General features: G+C 46.1%; 1 protein-coding gene across 1 annotated transcript in view; it reads left to right on the forward strand.

Moving 5' to 3' along the window:
* CBL (Cbl proto-oncogene) overlaps window positions 1–23,498 on the forward strand; it is an 88,780-nt gene that overhangs the window by 17,889 nt on the left and 47,393 nt on the right. The window contains 1 exon segment of the mRNA XM_038754494.1: window positions 13,034–13,281. Within this exon segment, the coding sequence (XP_038610422.1) occupies window positions 13,034–13,281 (248 nt within the window).

A 23,498-nucleotide genomic window follows, 5' to 3' on the forward strand; every position in this document is an offset into this window, starting at 1 on the left:
ACAAGCTTACGGTCTTGGGGGGCGAGGGGGCAGAGATAGATATCAATACAAATAAATCATCATCATCATCATCATCAATCGTATTTATTGAGCGCTTACTGTGTGCAGAGCACTGTACTAAGCGCTTGGGCAGTCCAAGTTGGCAACATCTAGAGACGGTCCCTACCCAACAGTGGGCTCACAGTCTAAAAGGGGAAGATAGAGAACAAAACCAAACATACTAACAAAATAAAATAAATAGATATGTACAAGTAAAATAAATAAATAGAGTAATAAATATGTACAAGCATATATACATATATACAGGTGCTGTGGGGAAGGGAAGGAGGTAAGATGGGGGGATGGAGAGGGGGACGAGGGGGAGATAAATTACAGGTATGTATGTAAGTAGGAAGCACTTAACAAATACTATAGAAAAATCCCAAAAACTTTGTCTCATTTGGACTCTCCCAGTGCTCTGTACAAAGTGCTTAATAAATGCTGCTGATGGATGGACTCACTGCCGTCTGCCTTTTGAATCTAGCCACTGTTATCGAACAGGATGTAATTAATGGTGATTTTTCCATCAGGTGAGCAGGTCCCCTCACTGGCATCCACTCCACCTCAGTTCACAGGAAATATCTGGTTCACCAGTCACTTGCAACATCCTCAGGGTCGAGACCAAATAGAGCTCTCAACCCACTTGGCCAATCAGTGGTATTTATTGAGTGCTGCCTATGTGCGGAGCACTGTACTAAATGCTTGGGAGAGTCCCATGCAACAGAATTGGCAGACACGTAACCTGCCCAATCAATCAATCATTTATTGAGCGCTTACTATGTGCAGAGCACTGTACTAAGCGCTTGGGAAGTACAAATTGGCAACACATAGAGACAGTCCCTACCCAACAGTGGGCTCACAGTCTAAAAGGGGGAGACGGAGAACAAAACCAAACATACCAACAAAATAAAATAAATAGGATAGATATGTACAAGCAAAATAAATAAATAAATAGAGTAATAAATATGTACAAACATATATACAGGTAACACAACGAGCTTATGGCCTAGAGGGGGGTCAGTGGTCCATTTAGGATGTCTTAGTATTTACTCATTCATTCATTCGATCGTATTTATTGAGCGCTTACTGTGTGCAGAGCACTGTACTGAGTGCTTGGGAAGTACACATCAATCAGTGGTAACTTACTGAGCGCTTACTGTAGGCAGAGCACGGAACTAAGCCCTCGGGAGAGTGCAGGACACCAGAGCTGGTAGACACGGCCCCTGCCCACAGCGAGCACGCGGTCTAGAGTGTCGATGAGCACACGCTTGCTCGGCTTCCTTGGATGCTTTCGGAAACGTCCTCAAATTGTCAAACCAGCGGACGCTCCCCGCCCGTCCTTCGGAGGCGGTTTCTGGGTGCTTTTTCCACTCGCCGCTGTGAGATCATCATCATCAATCGTATTTATTGAGCGCTTACTGTGTGCAGAGCACTGTGCTAAGCGCTTGGGAAGTACAAGTTGGCAACATATAGAGGCAGTCCCTACCCAACAGTGGGCTCACAGTCTAAAAGGGGGGGACAGTGTCGAGCGACTGTGCAAAGTGCAGGAGGATACTGCTCGGTAAGTACAAAGCTCATTTCCTCACATAGCCTCAAGCCAAGGCCGAAAATATGGAAGAGGACTCGGGCCACTCTAGGATTTCCCCCATCTCTTTGATTTGTCGAGCTGCATTTTTCCTCAATGAAAGTTCAGGAAGGTTTGACGGGAGATAACGTGCACTCGCGAGATACCTGAAAGCGATGGGATGGGTAATTAGCTATTTGCTGCAGATGATCACTGATAGAGTGCTTTTAATAAGGGTGGTTCTGCCATAGGGTGGTATTTGAGGCATCTGATGTAGCAATTATTGCTCGGAACCTGAATAGAGTTTTGATAAGTGGGTGAAGGAGAACTGTAATTAAGAATTTAAGGGCCTTTTTGGGTGCCCATTACTCAGTGATACAGCTTCATTGAAAATAAAATGCAAGTTACTAATTGCTTTGTTTTAAAAAATTATAATCACTTTGAGACTGTGAGCCCACTGTTGGGTAGGGACTGTCTCTATATGTTGCCAACTTGTACTTCCCAAGCACTTAGTACAGTGCTGTGCACACAGTAAGCGCTCAATAAATACGATTGATAATGTCAACTTGAATTGCAGGGTGTGTATTTAAAAGCTGTACTGAGCCTCAAGTCACTGATTAAAAAAAGTCACATGAAGGAGAAAGACTCTAACATGCATCCTATCAATCCATCAAGGGTATTTATTAAGCACTTACTGTGTGCAGAACACTGTACCAATTCATTCATTCATTCAATCGTATTTATTGAGCGCTTACTGTGTGCAGAGCACTGTTCTAAGCACTTGGGAAGTACTGATCTGCAATTATGTCAAGGACAAAGGGTCTGGGCACTCTGGGGCTTTTGGTAGCCCCAAGGTTTGTGGGGACTGATGAGATTCATTCATTGTCGTATTTATTGAGCGCTTACTGTGTGCAGAGCACTGTACTAAGCGCTTGGGAAGTACAAGTCAGCAACAGATCGAGACGGTCCCTACCCAGCAACGGGCTCACAGTCTAGAAGGGGGAGACAGACAACAAAACAAAACATGTAGACAGGTGTCAAAATCGTCAGAAGAAATAGAATTATAGCTATATGCACATCATTAACAATATAGAATAGTAAATATGTACAAGTAAAATAGAGTAATAAATCTGTACAAATATGTACAAGTGGCAGCCCACCCTCCTCATCGTTGCTGTACCTTAACTCAGCCTGCTGCCTGATGAAAATACTCAGAGCTTGGGTACGCCACACCCGTGAGGAGGAAAGCCCGCAGACCAACCCCATGGGTTTGAAATATAACAATAATATTGTGTTATTTGTTAATCTCTTGCTTACTATGTGCTGAGCGCCAGGGAAGATCCAATCCAGTTGAGAAGTAGCTGTGGCTTAGTGGTTAGAGTCTGGGCCTGGGACTCAGAAGGACTTGGGTTCTAATCCCAGCTTTGCCAATTGTTCGCTTTGTGTTGGGGCAGGTCCTCAACTTCTCCGGGCCTTAGTTACCTCGTCTGTGAAATGGGGATTCAGCCCTACCTCCCTCTTAGGCTGTGAGCCTCATGCGGGACAGTTGAGAAGCAGCGTGGCTTAGTGGCAAGAGCTCGGATTTGGGAGTCAGAGGACGTGGGTTCTAATCCCGCCACTTGTCTGCTGTGTGACCTAGGGCAAGCCACTTAACATCTCTGTGCCAGAGTTACCTCATCTGTAAAATGGGGATTAAGACTGTGAGCCCCAAGTGGGACAACCTGATTAGCTTGTATATCTACCGCAGCACAGTGCTTGGCACGTAGTAAGCGCTTCACAAATACCATCATTATTATCTAACTACCGACGTAAGTAACGCGTGCCTATCTCAGTCCTTAGATCAGTGTTTGCTGCATAGGGAGTGCGGTAAAAAATACCGTAAGACAATATCAGGTTGGACATATTCATCCCCATAGTTGGTGTTTAGGTATTCAGGGCTCCTGGGGAGCTTGGGGTCTGAAAATCAACGTGGTGGGAGCTCTGAAAAGTGAGGTAATGTCCATTACAAGGGCTTGTCCCCCCTTGGTCTAGCCTAAGAAAGTCAAAGCGGATAGCGAGAGGGTACCTTCTAGACTGAGCCCGTTGTTGGGTAGGGACTGTCTCTATATGCTGCCAACTTGTACTTCCCCAGCGCTTAGTACAGTGCTCTGCACACAGTAAGCGCTCAATAAATACGATAGATTGAAGGAATCTTCTGAGTGGCAAAAGTTGAGCGCTTGTAGTAGTGGGAATGCCAGTAATAATAATGATTGTTGTATTTGTTAAACTCTTACTGTGTACAAAGCACTGACCTAAGGACTGGGATTCATTCAGTCGTATTGAGCGCTTACGGTGTGCACAGCACTGTACTAAGCACTTGGAAGAGTACAACAGTAAACAGACACATTCCCTGCCCTCAACGAGATTACAGTCCAGAGGATGATCGGACGAACAGATTGGACACAGTCCCTACCCCACATAGGGCTCACAGTTTGGGAGGGAGAATGTGTGTTTTATCCCCACTTTACAGATGAGGTAGCTGAGGAAGTGAAGCGACTTTCCCAGGGTCACACATCAGGCAAGGGGCAGGGCCGGGATTAGATCGTAGAACTGCTGAATCCCAGGCCTATTATTCCCCATCCACAAGATCACAGAGATGCTCAGGACTGCTTCTGGAGGAGCGCGGGGCGGGACTTGGAAAAGCAGAAGCAAACTCCTTTCATCATCATCATCAATCGTATTTATTGAGCGCTTACTATGTGCAGAGCACTGTACTAAGCGCTTGGGAAGTACAAATTGGCAACATATAGAGACAGTCCCTACCCAGCAGTGGGCTCACAGTCTAAAAACAGTGGGCTCACAGTCTAAAGCTCCTTTCAGAGCTTGAAGGACTCGCAAGGAGTCCGAAACTGAATTAGACGCTCGTTTTCTCTCCCAAACTTTAACTCTTTAAAGCTAAATTTTAAGGCTGAAGCTCAGCGCTTCATCTACCACGATTGAAGTCATTTTCCAGTTTTCTCCTGCAGATTCGAGACTCCTTCGGGCGGCCGAGGGAGCAACCCAGGGAAAAGAGGACTATGTATGGGAAAAGGAGTATAGGGTATGGAACGGGGCGCTGCTGGTCTGTCTCCCAGGGCTGTGCACATTCCTTTGACGTTGTCGGGAATGATGCCGCAAGTACCCAGGCCGAGAAGTAAACAAAAGGCAGCCATTTGTATTGCTGCAGGACTAAGAAAACAATATAAAGTTTGCCAAATGGAGGACAAACTCGGTAGCAAGGCAGTTGACGTTGCAGCTCTTTTCTTCCTTGCTCTTGACAATGGAGGGTTGCGAATGCTTTTCTCCCCCGCTTCTATTGTTAAGGAAGTTGTGTTTCCTAATTCAGGGGTGGAAAATTAAGCCGGCCAATGCCCAGACTCATTGGAGCACTTATCCATGCCGCTAATGTTAACTTCGGATGTGAAACGTTCACTTGGGACCCTTCCTGAAAGCTTTTCTAGAGGGGGCGGGTTGTCAAGGCTTGTTCCTCCCTCTCTCTTTTCCCCTCTCGCTCCCCAGGGATTTGCCTGATGCAAGTTCCTCCGTTCATTTGAAGCGTAGTCATTTCTGCCGTACCACCGTAGTTGTGTTCTGGAAGAAGCTTGCATTATGGGAATATTGCATTATAATGACCATTGATTCAGTGGGAATTAAGGGGTTGCGGGTAAATGTTTCCCGACGCAAATTCCTCTGTCGTGGCATCCGTCACTCGCAGAGGTGATTTACAGTCTTGGCATTCACTGTTCTGTCCGTGTATCTAAATCAATCACTCCTTCAGTGGCATTTATTGAGCACTTACTGTGTGCAGAGCACTGGATTGAACGCTGGGGAGAGTAGAATTCAGTAGAGTCGGCAGGCATGATCCCTGCCCTCAAGGATCTTACAGGCTAGAGGGGGAGACAGACGTTAAAATAAACTACCGGTAAGGGAAATGGGAGAGTTCAAGGATATCCTCTAGACTGGAAGCTCAGTGTGGGCAGGGAATGTGCCTGCCAACTCTGTTATATTGTATTCTCCCAAGTGCTTAGGACAGTGCTCTGCCCATAGTAAATGCTCAATGAATGCCATTGACATTTTTAGACTTTTAGACTTTTAGACTTTAGTCTTTTAGACTGTGAGCCCACTGTTGGGTAGGGACTGTCTCTATATGTTGCCAACTTGTACTTCCCAAGCGCTTAGTCCAGTGCTCTGCACACAGTAAGCGCTCAATAAATACGATTGATGATGATGATGTACATCTTGTAATACCGTAAAGCTTCAAAAATCCAGAGAATCACAAAGGACAATACAGTAAATAAAACGTTATGCACTGTAATAAGAAAGATGTTGTTTATTAAGTGCTTACTCTGTGTCAAACCCTAGGGTATGTTCCCCATAATCAGATTGGAGATTGTCCCTGCCCCAAGCAGGACCCCCACTGTAAGAAGGAGGGAGAGCGGGGAGTTTGTCCCCGTTTATAATAATAATAATAATAGTGGCATTTATTAAAACGCTTACTATGTGCAAAGCACTGTTCTAAGCGCTGGGGAGGTTGCAAGGTGATCAGGTTGTCCCACGGGGGGCTCACAGTCTTCAGCCCCATTTTGCAGATGAGGGAACTGAGGCCTGGAGAAGTCAAGTGACTTGCCCAAAGTCACGCAGCTGACAATTGGCGGAGGTGGGATTTGAACCCCTGACCTCTGACTCCAAAGCCCGGGCTCTTTCCACTGAGCCACGCTGCTTCTCAGCAGCTTGTTTATGAGGAGGCACAGAGGGATCAATCAATCAATCAATCAATCGTATTTATTGAGCGCTTACTGTGTGCAGAGCACTGTACTAAGCGCTTGGGAAGTACAAGTTAGCAACACATAGAGACAGTCCCTACCCAACAGTGGGCTCACAGTCTAAAAGGGGGAGAATGAAGTGACTTGCTCAAAGCTGCAAGGTGGGCAAGAGGTGGGAGTCTGTAAGCTTGCTGTGGGCGGGGATTGGATCTGTTTATTGTTATACTGTACTCTCCCAGGCAATCAATCAATCAATCAATCAATCGTATTTATTGAGCACTTACTATGTGCAGAGCACTGTACTAAGCGCTTGGGAAGTACAAATTGGCAACACATAGAGACAGTCCCTACCCAACAGTGGGCTCACAGTCTAAAAGGGGGAGACAGAGAACAGAACCAAACATACCAACAAAATAAGATAAATAGGATAGAAATGTACAAGTAAAATAAATAAATAAATAAATAGAGTAATAAATATGTACAACCATATATACATATATACAGGTGCTGTGGGGAAGGGAAGGAGGTAAGATGGGGGGATGGAGAGGGGGACGAGGGGGAGAGGAAGGAAGGGGCTCAGTCTGGGAAGGCCTCCTGGAGGAGGTGAGCTCTCAGCAGGGCCTTGAAGGGAGGAAGAGAGCTAGCTTGGCGGAGGGGCAGAGGGAGGGCATTCCAGGCCCGGGGGATGACGTGGCCCGGGGGTCGACGGCGGGACAGGCGAGAACGAGGTACAGTGAGGAGATTAGCGGCGGAGGAGCGGAGGTTGCGGGCTGGGCTGGAGAAGGAGAGAAGGGAGGTGAGGTAGGAGGGGGCGAGGTGATGGACAGCCTTGAAGCCCAGGGTGAGGAGTTTCTGCCTGATGCGCAGATTGATTGGTAGCCACTGGAGATTTTTGAGGAGGGGAGTAATATGCCCAGAGCGTTTCTGGACAAAGATAATCCGGGCAGCAGCATGAAGTATGGATTGAAGTGGAGAGAGCACTTAGTACTGTCCTCTCCACACAGTAAACGCTCAATAAATTCTATTGAATGAGTGACCGGGACTAGAACCCGGGTCTCCTGACTCCCGAGCCCGGGGTGCCTCAGACGGCTGAGGCAGAGGTTGGGGCACACGACCGCTTCACCCTTTGACCCTTTGATAGTCTTTTAGACTGTGAGCCCACTATTGGGTAGGGACTGTCTCTATATGTTGCCAACTTGTGCTTCCCAAGCGCTTAGTACAGTGCTCTGCACACAGTAAGCGCTCAATAAATACAATTGATGATGATGATGATGACCGACACTCCCTTTCTCCTCTCCCCGCCGGGATGTCCACACACTGCTTCTAGCTACGCCGGTTGTATTTGCACCAACCTATCGATCCTGTATTCCAGAACACATTCCTGTCCTAGGGAGAACATTCCCTAATTCTTTGAGCGTGCTCTAGCTCAGTCGTGTAATGAAAGCATCCATCAGGGCAGAAACGACTAGACTGGCTCGATTTCAGGAGCCAAAGAAGTTCTCCGTAGCGAGAGGCTCAGAAAAACGTGCCCTGCGCAGTTTTATCCCGACTCTTTGATCAAGTGGATGATCTCACGAACATCATCAATCGTATTTATTGAGCGCTTACTATGTGCAGAGCACTGTACTAAGCACTTGGGAAGTACAAATTGGCAACATATAGAGACAGTCCCTACCCAACAGTGGGCTCACTTCACACTGCTGCCCAGGTTATTTTTCTAAAGCATTCTGCAGAGATTTCTCCACTCACTAAATCAGTCAATCAGTCGTATTTATCGAGTGCTTACTGTGTGTATTTGGGAGCCATTCCACACCCGCATGGAGCTGTAACTCTTGAGCATCGGCATTAGTAGTTATGGTATTTATTGAGGGCCTCCTGGGTACTGTACTGAATGCCTGGGAGACACATCAGGAGCCTCTGTAAGACATGATACTTTTTTATGGTATTAAGTGTTTACTTTGCCCCAGGCACTGTACCAAGCGCTGGGGTCTTGCCTTTCGCCATCGAATCGTCTTCGACCCACAGCGGCGTCATGGATGCATCTCTCCCCAAACCCCCCACCTCCATCTGCAGTCATTCTGGTAGTTTATCCATAGAGTTTTCTTGGTAAAAATGCAGAAGTGGTTTACCACTGCTTTCCTCCGCGCAGTAAACCCGAGTCTTCGCCCTTGATTCTCTTCCTTGCCACTGCCGCCCAGCATAGGTGAGTTTTGACTTGTAGCAGTTGCCTTCCGCTCGGTAGCCACTTCCCAAGCTGGGAATGAAATGGATATGCCTCTGCCCGACTCTCCCTCCTGTAGTCGAGACTGGTAGAGTACTGGGAACGCTCCAGTTGTGACCCTGAGAGGGGAAGTGGTGGGTTAGATACAAGGTATTCAAGGTGAAAGTAGTCCGTGCCCCTCTTGGGGCTCACAGTCTCAATCCCCATTTGACAGGTGAGGTAACTGAGGCACAGAGAAGTGAAGTGACTTGCTCAAGTTTAAACAGCCGACGTGTGGGAGAGCTGGGATTAGAACCCAGCCCACTCCCAGGCCTGTGCTCCATCCACTGCTTCTCGGAGCGTGAGAAGGTACTGACCACAGGGAGTCTGCACTCTCCAACTGAGCAGATATACATGGAAATATCAAATATGCCTATATTTAAACAAGTGCCGAAGATGAACATCATTGAATAAACCATACACAAGTACGAGAGGGAACTGACTGAAGGTTTGATGAGATTTGGCCAAACTATTTTTTTTTATTATTAAATGGTACTTAAGTGCTTACTATGTGTTAAGCTTTGTACTAAACACTGGAGTAGATAAAGGATTGGGTTGTCCACAGTCCCTGTTCAACAGTCTAAGTAGGAGGGAGTAGGATTTAATCCCCGTTTTACAGATGAGTTACCGTAACAGGCACAGAGAAGTTAAGTGATGTGCCCAAGGTCACACAGCCAACAAGTGGCAGAGCTGGGATTAGAAGCCAGGTCCTCGGACTCCCAGGACTGTCCACTTTGTAAACTCGTTGTGGTCAGGAAACATGTCTACCAACTCTGTTATACTGAACTCTCCCAGGGCTCTTAGTACAGAGCTCTGCACACAGTAAGCACTCAGTAAATACAATTAATTGTTCTACTGATTGGTTTACTCCAGGCCACCGGCTTAGTCGGGGAAGGCTTGTCGGAGGAGGTGGTGGAATTTTTGGAGGGCTCTGAAGGGGCTTTAAGGCCCTCCGTCAGCCTTCTCCCTCTTACTCATCAACTGTCTTCTCCCGCTATTCATCCCTCCCAAGCTAACTTTCTCACTGCACCTCATATGTTGCCAATTTGTACTTCCCAAGCGCTTAGTACAGTGCTCTGCACATAGTAAGCGCTCAATAAATACGATTGATGACGATGATGATGATCCTATTCCTCCTTCTTTCCTCTTCCACCTCTGATCCCTTGCTCCCATCCTTCCCGCTACCTGAAAATTCCTCTCCCCTTCAAATTTACCCATCTTCCTCAGCTTCAAAATCCTCCTGAAATCCAACCTCCTCCAGGAGGCTTTCCTAGATTAATTTTCCTGCTCCTCAGGTCACATCTTCCCATCTACTGCCTCAGCTCTTAATATCTGATCGTTGTTTTGCGTAGCCTTTTTACCTTTCAAGGTGCTTTCACATCAATTGTTTCACTTGATCTCTCAATTAAGCATCATCTCAATACTTGGGCACTCTAAACCACCCATAGTACTTTTGTGCGTATCGATTTATTCATCGTCATCTCCACCTCAGTCATCATCAATCGTATTTATTGAGCGCTTACTATGTGCAGAGCACTGTACTAAGCGCTTGGGAAGTACAAATTGGCAACATATACAGTCCCTACCCAACATTGGGCTCACAGTCTAAAACTTGTACTTCTACCTCAGTCAGTGGTATTTATCGAGCGCTTGCTGGGTGCAGAGCACTGTACTAAGCGCTTGGGAGAGCACAGTACCACAGAATTAGCAGACACAGTCCCTGCCCACAATGAGCTTACAGTTTAGAGAAGGCACAGTACTTATTCATCTCTGAAGGATGTGTACCAGTTGTAGTCTTTCATCCCCCTTCTAGACTGTCTCTGTATGTTGCCAGCTTGTACTTCCCAAGCACTTAGTACGGTGCTCTGCACACAGTAAGCGCTCAATAAATACGACTGAATGAATGAATGAACATCTTCTCCACAGGACAGGTTATGGTGGGAATGAGCTCAAGTTTGTCTTGGCCAGACCTAATTCTCTTCAGATGCAAAATAGCCAATTTTCTAACCTCCCACTCTCCTTTTCCTCCTCTCTGTAAATAATTTTGGGCCTGTGTTCCCCATTAGTCTGCAGCCTCCCTGAAGGCAGGGGTCATGTTTTTGTTGCCTTGGTAATACTTTCCCTAGCACTTAGTACAGTTCTTTACCCCTTTAATCAGTATTGGTTTACTGATTAAAGTAGCTAGCAACCTTTAGATCTGACGACTATTTTTAGAACTCAAAGCTCCCCAAACCCCACCCTCCATGAAGCCTTCCCAGAGTGACCCTTCCTGACTCGAGGCATCGCTATTGCTCAGCAGCCTCAGTCAGTGGTATTTATCGAGCGCTTACTGGGTGCAGAGCACTGTACTAAGCGCTTGGGAGAGCACAGTACCACAGAATTAGCAGACACAGTCCCTGCCCACAATGAGCTTACAGTTTAGAGAAGGCACAGTACTTCTTCATCTCTGAAGGATGTGTACCAGTTGTAGTCTTTCATCCCCCTTCTAGACTGTGAGCCCATTGTTGGGTCGGGACCGTCTCTATATGTTGCCAACTTGCACTTCCCAAGCGCTTAGTACAGTGCTCTGCACACAGTAAGCGCTCAATAAATACGATTGAATGAATGAATCATATCTTATGTTTCTTTTTCACCTTACTTATGTTTTCTGTTAAACTGTATATTAGCCTTCTGCACACCCAAGGGTAAGCTTCACCCTTAGTGGCCTCGCCATTGAAGACAAAAAAGACGATAACGTGTATCCGTGAACTTGGTCTGGTCTCTCAAATTAGAGTTTCTGATTCCGGACGGCGCCACTTGGCTCTCCTTCTTTGTTAGTCATTGCTGTGTGTAGTGTAGCACTCTCCCCACTGTGGACACACAATCAAAAGGGGTTAGCTTTCTGACTTCTACATTTCTATCGTCTAAGAAACCACACGTTCAGGGCGGCTGTGGTATTTGTGTAACAATGTTAACCAGGATATTGGTGTGACTCTGTAGTGCTATCTTTTATCTACCTCAGCACTCAGAACAGTGTTTGATGAGAGCTGAACAAATACCATAACGATAATAATCTAAGAGGCTTTGAGTTTCATGGAGGCTCCATATAAATGCAAGAAATTCTTGAGTTTGAATCAATAAAGTCAGGTGACTCAGACGTTTTGTTTTGTCGTTTGTCTCCCCCTTCTAGACTGTGAGCCCGTTGTTGGGTAGGGACCGTCTCTGTATGTTGCCAACTTGTACTTCCCAAGCACTTAGTACAGTGCTCTGCACACAGTAAGCGCTCAATAAATACGATTGAATGAATGAATGAACATCTTCTCCACGGGACAGGTTACGGTGGGAACGAGCTCAAGTTTGTCTTGGCCAGACCTAATTCTCTTCGGATGCAAAATAGCCAATTTTCTAATTGGAAGCAAGAGAGAAAAACCAAATGGCCTAGTGGAGAGGAACGGAAAGCAGAAGTGACTGGAATGTATAGATTGTTTTTACCATTAAAATGTCATCCTTCCTGCAGGTGGGAGTTTGGATAGCTCTGCCTTCAGTGTGCGATACTGATCTTTGTTCGGTCTTCGTAGCCAGCATTATATCAGTCAGTCAACCGTATTAATTGAGTGCTTACTGTGTGCAGAGCTCTGTACTAAGCGCTTGGGAGAGTATAACAGTTGGCAGACGTGTTCCCTGCTCACGATGAGCTTACAGTCTAGTCTTATATTGTCTGCATGTTTTTGTTCACCTGTGTACATGTTTTTTGTTGTCTGTCTCCCCCTTCTAGACTGTGAGCCCGTTGTTGGGTAGGGACCGTCTCTATATGTTGCTGACTTGTACTTCCCAAGCGCCTAGTACAGTGCTGTGCACATAGTAAGCACTCAATAAATACGATTGAATGAATAGTGTTTGTTCTGTTATACTGTACTCGCCCAAGCGCTTAGTGCAGGGCTCTGAACACAGTGAGCACCCATAAATGCCAATGATTGATTAATTTTGAGATTAATGTGTAGTGTAAATGAGAACTAATGTGATCATCATCATCATCATCAATCGTATTTATTGATTTCAGCTGCCTTCCTGGCAGAGTAAGTGCTCAATAAGTACAACTGATCGATTCCTTTCCTTCTAGTATGCATTATGCGCTCTTTTCCCTGAAGTATTTAGAAAGTGGCACTGGGTTCCTAAAATATGATTTATTGTCATGTGCTTACACATTTTTCTGATTCAACATATATCGCTGCCCAGAAAGTTCAAGGTATTGTTTTTTTAATCGAGATTTAGGCAGTGGGGCACGGCACACCCTCCTCGGGCCCTCTTTCGGTTTTGAAGACTCAGTTATGGGACCGTTCAGTGAGTTATTTGCTCGTAGCTTTTAAAGTGCCCCAGACAGCCAAGTGACTTCTGGTCAATTTCTTTCAGGTGGTGCGTTTATGTCAGAACCCCAAACTGGCTTTAAAGAACAGCCCGCCGTATATCTTAGACCTGCTGCCAGATACCTACCAGCATCTGCGCACCATCTTGTCAAGATACGAGGGTAAGATGGAGACGCTTGGAGAAAATGAGTACTTCAGGGTCTTCATGGAAAACCTGATGAAGAAGACCAAGCAGACCATCAGCCTCTTTAAGGAAGGGAAAGAGCGAATGTACGAAGAGAACTCTCAACCCAGGTAACGGCGACACTTTATAAATTCCTGCGAATTGGATATGTGTGTGTGTGTGCTAGAATATGCTTTCTGACCTGGATACGTGCTAAACGATCCGATCCAGGCTTCCCTGAATTCTAGGTATCGTGAGTTGCTTTGGAGGCGGGAGGGGAGGAGAGTGAGTTAAGGGGAAGGTGGCAGGCCATGATTTTTAAGACCCCTGTGCAAATGGAAACAGGAAGCGTTTTTCCTCCGGAGTGGAGGCTGCCTTCTGCATTAGCAAATGAACAGAGAAAACACCGAATACCTTAGCTGCAAAAGTTTAGTCTTGCCTCATTTGAAATCTAAAGAATAAGCCTGGTGTAGTTTGTCTTGTTCAAATCACCTTGCCCTGCTTCAGGCTGGGAATAATGTTTCTTGTCCCAATTACCTTGCAGCTATTAGCCACAGGTGTCTGAGCCCAGCTGTGTGTGGGGATAATGTTCAAGTGCTTCCCGTTTGTTCAGGCTGAACAGCTTTAGGAAACTGGGTGGGATTGTATTGTTAAAAAATGTATTAGAAAAAAAGTTCCTTTTTCAGTGTAGCGAGGCTCTAGGGTTTGGAAATGAGAAATGGTTTTAAAGAATTTTTCCCAGAAGCTCAGAACAGAAAGGGAACTGGGTTGGTTCGTTTTTCATGCAATCTCCTTTCTGTTAGGACTGCGAGCCAGAGAAATGTGGAAATAACACCAGAGACAGTGTCTTAGTAGTGGCTGGCAGGAGGGAAGATGTCTTTGCAGCGATAGTTTCTTTCATTTGAATTAAAAGCACACATGCAAAAATAGATTTCTATAATATGATTTTTCAGTATGGATTGTGGTATTCCCTTTTGGCTCGGTTTCCTGTGTCTCCTCATGAACTGAGCTAGTGTAGTTTGTGGGTGGTGCATTTTATAAAAATAGTCGTTTCTCCCTACCCGATTTCCTCATTTTGGTGCTTCTTGTGTAGGAGGAGAAAGCAGAACATAGCATTGAACAGATCATCTTTCGTTTTGGCTTTAGATGAAGGTTGCAGATGGATTACTCTTTTTTTTTTTTAATGGTATTTGTTAAGCGCTTACTACGTGCCAGGCACTGTACTAAGCACCGGGGTACATACTCATGTGGTTTATGTTCATCTCTTCAGCTGGGATTCCATAACTGCTGAGTCTGCTTGGGGCAAGCCTAATGGCAGCTCGTGAGCATGTACAGAATGGTGTTTAGTACAGTGCTCTGCACACGGTAAGCTCTCAGTAAATACCATTGATAAATTGATTGATGTCACAGATTGTGCCCAGAGCTGGACGGTATTTGATTTGTTAGTTTGAAGGCAATAGGGGAGGATTTGCTAGTAGTTCACTTTTGTTGCAGTTCGTCACAGCAAGGCCTGAAAAATGTTAAGATTGAGGTCATGCAGATGGGATATTTTTTCTGCAAAAGTTTAGCCTTGCCTCATTTGAAATCTAAAGAATAAGCCTGGTATAGTTTGTCCTGTTCAAATCACCTTGCCCTGCTTCAGGCTGGGAATAATGTTTCTTGTCCCAATTACCTTGCAGCTATTAGCCACAGGTGTCTGAGCCCAGCTTTGTGCCGGGATAATGTTCAAGTGCTTCCCGTTCGTTCAGGCTGAACAGTTTTAGGAAAATGGGTGGGATTGTATTGTTAAAAAATGCATTAGAAAAAGCATTCCTTTTTCAGTGTAGCCAGTCTCTACAGTGCATACGTCCTAGTATTGGAACTTTGAATTTGCCTAATGCTCTTCTATTTTCAAAGCCCTTTCACATCAGTGATCTCATTCCATCCTTGCACCGTCCCCGGGAGGCAGGAGGAGGTAGGCCTTGTCCTTATTGTACAACTAGGGAAACTGAGGCTGAGAAACCGGAGGGTGTACGTTGGGCCAGTGACAGAGCTTAGACTATTGGTGGTGCCTCAGAATGAGCTCTGTCCCACACCTGCCTCATTTAAACAGGATTCCTGTGGTCTTGGGCCCTCTGAGATCTGCCCCGAGGTTGCCCCAAAGTGGCAGCAGAAGGGGGTAGAGGACTGGGGTCTGGCCAAGCCTGAAGTGCAATGTGTCGGTCAGTTAGGAAAGTTGAATTCCAGGCCCCGGGGGCTGACTTGGAGTCAGGACTAATGGTATTTGGTTCCAGGAGCAATGAACTCAGCAAGACCTGCAAATGGTAGATTGGCCCCGGACAGATTTGGGCCGGAGTTTACCTGCAAAAATACGCATGCTCCAAGATACTTTGCTATAATATTGTTTCCTGTGCAGCCACCTACTTCGTAAAAGAAACTTTCATTCATTCAGTCAGTCGTATTGGTTGAAAGCTTACTGTGTGAAGAGCACTGTATTGAGCGCTCGGGAGAGTACGATATACCATAAAACAGACACAGTCCAGGCCCACAGTGAGTTTACAGTCTAGAGGGGGAGACAGGCGTTAATATAATTAAATAAATTACTGATATGTACATAAGTGCTGTGGAGCTGGGACAGGGGAAACTGTTTCTCCTTTATCCGAGATGGAAGACTTAAGAGTTTGGACAGAACGTAGAACTAAGTGGTAGTACTGTCTTTTAAGAAAGATTAGGGTGTCCTAAAGGGGACTCATTTTCTAGAAATTAGGATTGGAGAACAAATGGGGGAATGGAAATACCAAACAATGCTTGTTACCCTGGGAAATGTCACCATTTGCCCAAGCAGGCATGCGGTGAAGGATCGTCATCAGCCTCCCAGCGGGGACCCCGTACAGTGGCAGGCCGCCATCTTTTCTGGGATTCCAGATCTTGTTTTCTACCTCCATGGAAAGAGCTGGAGCAATTGTCAAGAATATTTTTTTCAGTTCTATCCCGGTTCTCCTTCTACCTTTCTGTTCTTTATTTTTTCACTAACTCTCATTCTGTTTCTTCCTTCCTAACTGATGGCGGGGGGGTCCTTCAAGGCCCTGCTCTGGGTCTCCTCTGAGCTCATCCATTTATGTGTCTTCAACCACCCCTCTAGGCGGGTGAGTCCTAAATCGATCTCACTAGCCTTGACCTTTCCCCATCCACTCTCTTGCAGTGTCCCTTGTTGGCAGGACAGCTCCATCTGGTTGTTTCACCGACATGGACTCCTCTTCTCCCTCCAAACCCTCTTCTCCCATCCCTTTTGACAACACTCCCATCCTCCCTGTCTCTGAAGCCCACAACCATGGACTTGTTCTTGACTCCTTTACCTCTTTCAGCTCTCCCATTCAGTCCTTCTCTAAATCTTACTCGTTTTCCCCCCAAATCCCCATCTGCCTCTTCTTCATCCCAATGCCCACTACCCTGGTGGTTCCCAAAATCAATCATTCATGCATTCATTCAGTCGTATTTAATGAGCGCTTACTGTGTGCAGAGCACTGTCCCAACATATTTGTCCCACTGTGTCCCAGTCATATTTAAGTGCTTATTGTGTGCAGAGCACGTTACTAAGCACTTGGGAGTGTACAGTATATACAAGATGACAGAGTTGGTAGTCACATTCCTTGCCCACAACGAGCTTATAGTCTAGAATTTATAGTCTAAATGGTACTCTCCTTGTGGGTGGGGAACATGCTTACCAATGCTGTTATATTTTACAAGTGTTCTGCCCACAGTAAGTGCTCAGTAAATATGACTGATCGATTGAAGCTTGTCATATGCCAGCTGGACTGTTATGGCAGATGTCAGCCTCTCCCCCATCTCTGATCTTTACTTGCCTCTGTGACTCAGATCATCTTCCTAAAAAGCCACTCATCCCACGGCTCTCCTCTCCTCGAAAGCCTTCGGTGGTTATCTATGCCCCTTTGCGTCAACCAGAAACCGTCGACCGTTGGCATCAGACTTCAGCTCCCTCTCTATCCATTCTCTTCTACCGCAGCCCCGTTCACGCTCTCCGTTTCCACCCAACGATCATACTCAGCGTGTCTCGTTCTTGTTTTTCCCCACCACTGACCTCTTTCTCACGTCCTCTCGACTCACTCCCTCTCCCTTCAAATTTGTTGGGACACAGCTGTCCCCATCAAATGTTTTTTAAGTACTTACTGTGGGCCCAGGCACTGTACTAAGCGCTGGGGTAGGTACAAGCTAATCAGGTTGGACACAGTACCTGTCCCAGATGGGGCCCACAGTCTTCACCCTCATTTTACAGATGAGGTAATTGAGGCACAGTGAAGTGACTTGCCCACAGTCACCAGCAGACAAATCGTGGAGCCAGAATTAGAACCCAGGCCCTTCCTACTCCCAGGCCCTTGCCTTATCCAGAAAAGCAGCGTGGCTCAGTGGAAAGAGCCCGGGCTTTGGAGTCAGAGGTCATGGGTTCAAACCCCGGCTCTGCCAATTGTCAGCTGTGTGACTTTGGGCAAGTCACTTAGCTTCTCCGTGCCTCAGTTCCCTCATCTGTAAAATGGGGATTAAGACTGTGAGCCCCCCGTGGGACAACCTGATCACCTTTTAACTTCCCCAGTGCTTAGAACAGTGCTTTGCATATAGTAAGCACTTAATAAATGCCATTATTATTATCCACTAGGCCACAGGTCTGAAGTCCCACCTCCTCCAGAAAGTTGTCTTGGATTATTTTATCTTTTCTCCAGGTCACGTCAGCACTCACAAGCTCATATCACACTTTTGTCCATTTTGATATGCATGCCCTCTTCTTAAACATTCTTCCCCCTTTCTGTAAATGATTGTGTGTCCATTTCCCCCATTCATTTGTAAGCTCCTTGTGCACTGGAGCCGTCTCCCCTATGTCTATTGTACTCTCCCTAGCACTTAGTACAGTGCTCTGCACAAAGTAGCAGTTCAGTAAATACTTTACATTTGCCACCCATTTGCTGTTTACCGTAGAAATAGTCAGGCTGCTGAATGGTAAGCCTTGAGGGACCCATTTGTGTGCTTTAACCTAAGCTATAAATAAAAAATGCCTTTGTTGAAATAGACTTGGGCAGCAAAGTACAATCGAGTGCTCCGCCCATAGAGGCTCAATAAATTTGATTGATTGAATGTTTGAGCCAAGTGCATTCCAGATGTGGACAACATCACCCACCTTTTATTCATTCATCCAGTCAGTATTATTTATTAAGCGCTTACTGTGTGCACAGCACTATACTGAGCGCTTGGGAAAATACAGTACAACAATAAACAGTGACATTCCCTGCCCGCAACAAACTCACAGTCTGGGTTGGGGAAGCATTGCCCTAGGGGAGTGCCGGGGGGGGGGCATTAAAAAATAAAAATCGAGGTGGGCCAAAGTGGCCCAAACTTTGATGGTCATTCTTCCTAGAAAACAATTTCTTGCCCCATGCCTTTCCCTGCCTGGAGGTGCTAGTCTTCTGCCCTCCCCCATTCTTTTTCTCCCCCCGATGGGATTAGAGTTTCTCTGGAGGGCAGATGTGACCTTAACTCGACTAGGAATGTGTCATTCTCCAGAAGCAAACATTCAGGCCCTTGCCGAGTTTGCATGGAACAACAACCCTGCCCTGGCTAAAGGAGGCTGGTTGAGTTTAGCTAGATTTAGAAACCCCCTACGTCATATTAGGGGCCATTTATGGGAGGGCAGATGGGCCATCCCTACTCAGGAGGATGCATTTCAGGAAGGGCTTGTTCCTCCACGGATCCTTTGGAACACCTGGGCTCAGGAAAGATTTCCGGGTCGGATGGCAAGGGTGCAAACGTTTCATTGAAGAAGAGACATCCAGATCATGTTCGTGTCAGCTTATATGCAGAAAGGACATCAGGTGTACTTCCAGAACCTAGAGATAAACATGTCCTTTGTGTTTTGGTGTTTAGCAAATGAATTCAGCTAGGATCCCGGGCCGTATTCTGGCCTGCTGTCGCTGACTCGAGTTGTTGCACCTGTCTCTGCGACGACGGCTTTCAGGAAGTCAAAGCGGGATGATAGTCGTGGGTGTTACTTGATACTGAGGAATAAGTACAGCCAACGGCCCCAGACTTGGAAGGGAATGGAGGCTTTCTTGCCGTACTTTCTCAGGTGGCTTGAGTAAAATTACCAAGACTGGTGGAGGCCTATTTTGAAGGAAATAGAAGAAGTCTTTAACTTAGTGTCCTAGGCGGTTCACTTCAAAGCTGTCATGCATATTTTATTACAAACGTTGGTAAAGAGATTCACGGGCGATCTTCACGGTGCAAGAACTATGCTTTGTCGTTTTCTCAAGGGACCTTAAGTGTTCCTTAGTGCCATTAGCCTTAACCAGAAAGCTGAGCTTGCTTTTTAAGCGAAATCACGATCGTCGGGTCAACAAAAATGCTCTGGAAGCAACTCTGCGGTCCCGGTGGTCGGACCACGGCCTCGATCGTGCGCTGGCCTGGAAATGGAAAGGGAGGGAGCACTCTTCCAAAGGGACCCCCAGCACTTGAAATGAAGGTCACCACTGCTGAAGCTCGTTCCTCTGGACTGTAAGCTCGTTGTGGGCAGGGACTGTGTCTGTTTATTGTTGTATTGTACAGTGCTCCGCACACAGTAAGCACTCTATAAATACGACTGAATGAATGAAACTGAGGCAGCAGGGAACACTCGCTTCCCGTTTCCAACTCCGGGGTCCTATCTAACCGACACCGTGTCCCCCAGTTGACCCTCGGGCCCAGAGAGCGAGCCGACTTCAGCCCCCCGACTGCTCTGGGGGCCTACTATCGGACAGGTGGATTCCAGGAAACCACCATTGGGTCAGAAAAGAGGCTAATCTTCTTATGTGTAAGCTGAAAACACGTTCCTGTTCATGAGCCTTTTTGCAGTCACTGCTTAGGTGTCTTGTGTGGGTTGGGCAGGAAAATGTGGTGTGTAACAAGTGAGGTGCAGATGGTTACATTACAGCCCTGTGACATCCCCCTCCTCTACCCCCCCACCCCCCGCCACCTTAACTTGGAGGGGACTCATCTTGGACAACTGCTAAAAATGAATGTTTTGTACTTTTCTTTCAGAGCCGCTTGTCTCTAGCATTGAGATAAGGTCCCTCCTAGTTACCAGATTGCGCTGGGATTTCCAGTCCACAGTGTGTCTTCAGAAATCCACCGAGGGAATTCTCATTTGGGTGGAAGAGCTCGTAGATTATTCCCCAGAGCAGTGCATCTTTACCAAACCCCTGTCCGTACCCACGTTGTAAGGCACGTAATCGGATTGCTGTTTTGGAAGGCATTCAGAGGGTTTGACGCTCCCTAGATCGTTTAGGAAAACAGTTTGGTTTTTTTCATCTGAAGCGCCCTTGAAGATATCCCTCTGTCCTGAAGGAAGATGGGATACGCTTGAATTTGTCTTGAGCCCTAGCCTCCCCTCTTTCCCTTTTCATTCCAGGAAATCAGTTTGGGGGACATCCTGGGGTGGCTCCAACTTCCGAAATGTCTGACGTTAGCTTTTAAAGTGTTCCGGCAAGAGGGAGTCATGATGATTATTTCTTCCCCTCTGTAAAAATGGCCCTTTGGAGAAGCTCACAGACCTGGCTTTTCTGAGAAACGGAGCCTTCACGTCAAGGAGTTGAAGCATGTTTTAATAGTCCTGTCTTTCAATAACATGCTTTCTGCGCAGCAGTGCTGCCTCAGCAGGATTACAGGAGCCTCCCATTTGCTCCGGGGTAGACTGTCAACTAATCCATCCAGGAAAAATGCTGCAGATATTCGCTGCCTGTCGGAAGTGGGAATGCTTACGCAGCTTCTGAAAGAGGAAGGAAGCTGATCCTAAGGAGGGAACTTTATTTCGACTATTTATTTATTTATTTTTGAGGCCGTGTTTCTCTGGTTAACTGCCGGGTGAGACGTTGCTTGGGTTTCTGGTCTGAAATGCTTCTCTTTGTTCCAGGCCCCCCTCAACCCCCGTGAGTCCAAATAGAATATTTCTGACTTAGAAGGGCAGAGAGAAAGTGATAGAGGAGAGATTTGAGGATTCGATGATAATGATAATGATCATAAAAAGACCAGTGATACTGTGCTCAAATGATAGCATTGCGTTTAAGTGTCTGCTGGCTGGTAGGGAGCCACACCAATTAGTCAAACCCTCTCCTAATCACTTGGCTCTAATGAAGCTAACCCAGAGGCCTCCAAAGCCACAGTACTTGTGAGAGCGATATCTGCATTTCAATTAGAGTATTTTAAAGAACAATCTCTGTGTTGGCCAGAAGAGCAGACTCTCTTGCCTGGCTGCAATATACAAGCAGCAATTACCCACTTAACTCCCTTCAGAGGAATCAGTTCTCTTGAGATGCTGGGAGCATCAGATCCCAAGCGACGTGTTTCTGGTTTTTTTTTGTTTTTTTTTCCCCCCACATTGAGCACCAAACACATAAATGGGCCCGTGGCTGCCGCAACCCCAGATCTCCTGGAGTGAATCCGGCATAGTGGGCACAGGATTCCAGGCAATCACTAGACTGTAAGCCCCTTGTGGGCAGGGATCACGTCTACCCGGAGAAGCAGCGTGGCTCAGTGGAAAGAGCCCGGGCTTGGGTGTCCAAAGTCATGGGTTCTAATCCTGGCTCCGCCACTTGTCAATCAATCAATCGTATTTATGGAGCGCTTACTGTGTGCAGAGCACTGTACTAAGCGCTTGGGAAGTACAAGTTGGCAACATATAGAGACAGTCCCTACCCAACAGTGGGCTCACAGTCAGCTGTGTGACCTTGGGCAAGTCACTTCTCTGTGCCTCAGTGACCTCATCTGCAAAATGGGGATTAAGACTGTGAGCCCCCCGTGGGACAAGTACAGTGCTCTGCACACAGTAAGCGCTCAATAAATACGATTGATTGAATGAATGAATGACAATCTTATCACCTTGTATCTCTCTCAGTGCTTAGAACAGTGCTTGGCACATAGTAAGCACTTAACAAATACCATTATTATTATTATTATTACCTATTCAATTGCATTATAATAATAATAATGATGGCATTTATTAAGTGCTTACTATGTGCAAAGCACTGTTCTAAGCACTGGGGAGGTTACAAGGTGATCAGGTTGTCCCACAGGGGGCTCACAGTCTTAATCCCCATTTTACAGATGAGGTAACTGAGGCACAGAGAAGTGAAGTGACTTGCCCGAAGTCACACAGCTGACAAGTGGCAAAGCCTGGATTTGAACCCATGACCTCTGACTCCAAAGCCCGTGCTCTTTCCACTGAGCCACGCTGCTTCCAAGCATAGAGTAACAACTCAATAAATACCATTAATTGGTTGATTGCCTAGACTGTGAGCCTGTTGTTGGGTAGGGACTGTCTCTATGTTGCCGATTTGCACTTCCCAAGCGTACAGTGCTCTGCACACAGTAAGCACTCAATAAATACGATTGAATGAATCCCCATCCCCACTGCTCTTCACCCGCAGGTGGGTTTCTTTTACAAATGGACCCGGCTATTGAAATTCCAGATTTGAGGGCTACTTAAGTCAGGATTCAGGTAATCGGATTCTGATTGATGGTCTTAACTTCTTGTCTCTTTGGAGGGGGGTCTTAGTCTTTATAGTTTTAAAATAACTGGTTTGACAGTCTACATAGTAGTTTTTAAAGGGAAGGGGATGTGTCTGTTTATTATTCTATTCTACTCTCCCAACCTCTTGGTACAGTGCTCTGCACGCAGTAAGCTCTCAATAAATACGACTGAATGAATTAAATGAATAAAAAACGTGAAATCCTTGGTCATTAAGATACTTTCCTAAGGAAACCCAAGATATCAACCAGGGGTATTTACTGAGTGCTTAACATGTGCAGAGCACTGTACTAAGCACTTGGGAGAGTACAGTATGACAGAGTTGGTAGACAATCAATCAGTCAATCAATGTGCTTAGAACAGTGCTTTGCACATAGTAAGCGCTTAATAAATGCCATTATAAAAAAAATCAATCGTATTTATTGAGCGCTTACTGTGTGCAGAGCACTGTACTAAGCGCTTGGGAAGTACAAGTTGACAACATTCTCTGCCCACAAGGAGTTTACAGTCTAGGGGGGAGGCAGGCAGTAAAAATCAGTAAATTATGGATAGGAACATAAGTGTTGTGGGGCTGAGGTTGGGGTGAATAGCAAGTGCTTATCACCTTGTAACCTCCCCAGCGCTTAGAACAGTGCTTTGCACATAGTAAGCGCTTAATAAATGCCATTATTATTATTATTATTACAATATGACAGAGTTGGTAGACAACATTCTCTGTCCACAAGGAGTTTACAGTCTAGAGGGGGAGGCAGGCAGTAAAAATCAATAAATTGTGGATATGAACATAAGTGCTGTGGGACTGAG

This window comes from Tachyglossus aculeatus, chromosome 11, assembly GCF_015852505.1.
Source record: "Tachyglossus aculeatus isolate mTacAcu1 chromosome 11, mTacAcu1.pri, whole genome shotgun sequence".
NCBI classification, from domain to species: domain Eukaryota; kingdom Metazoa; phylum Chordata; class Mammalia; order Monotremata; family Tachyglossidae; genus Tachyglossus; species Tachyglossus aculeatus.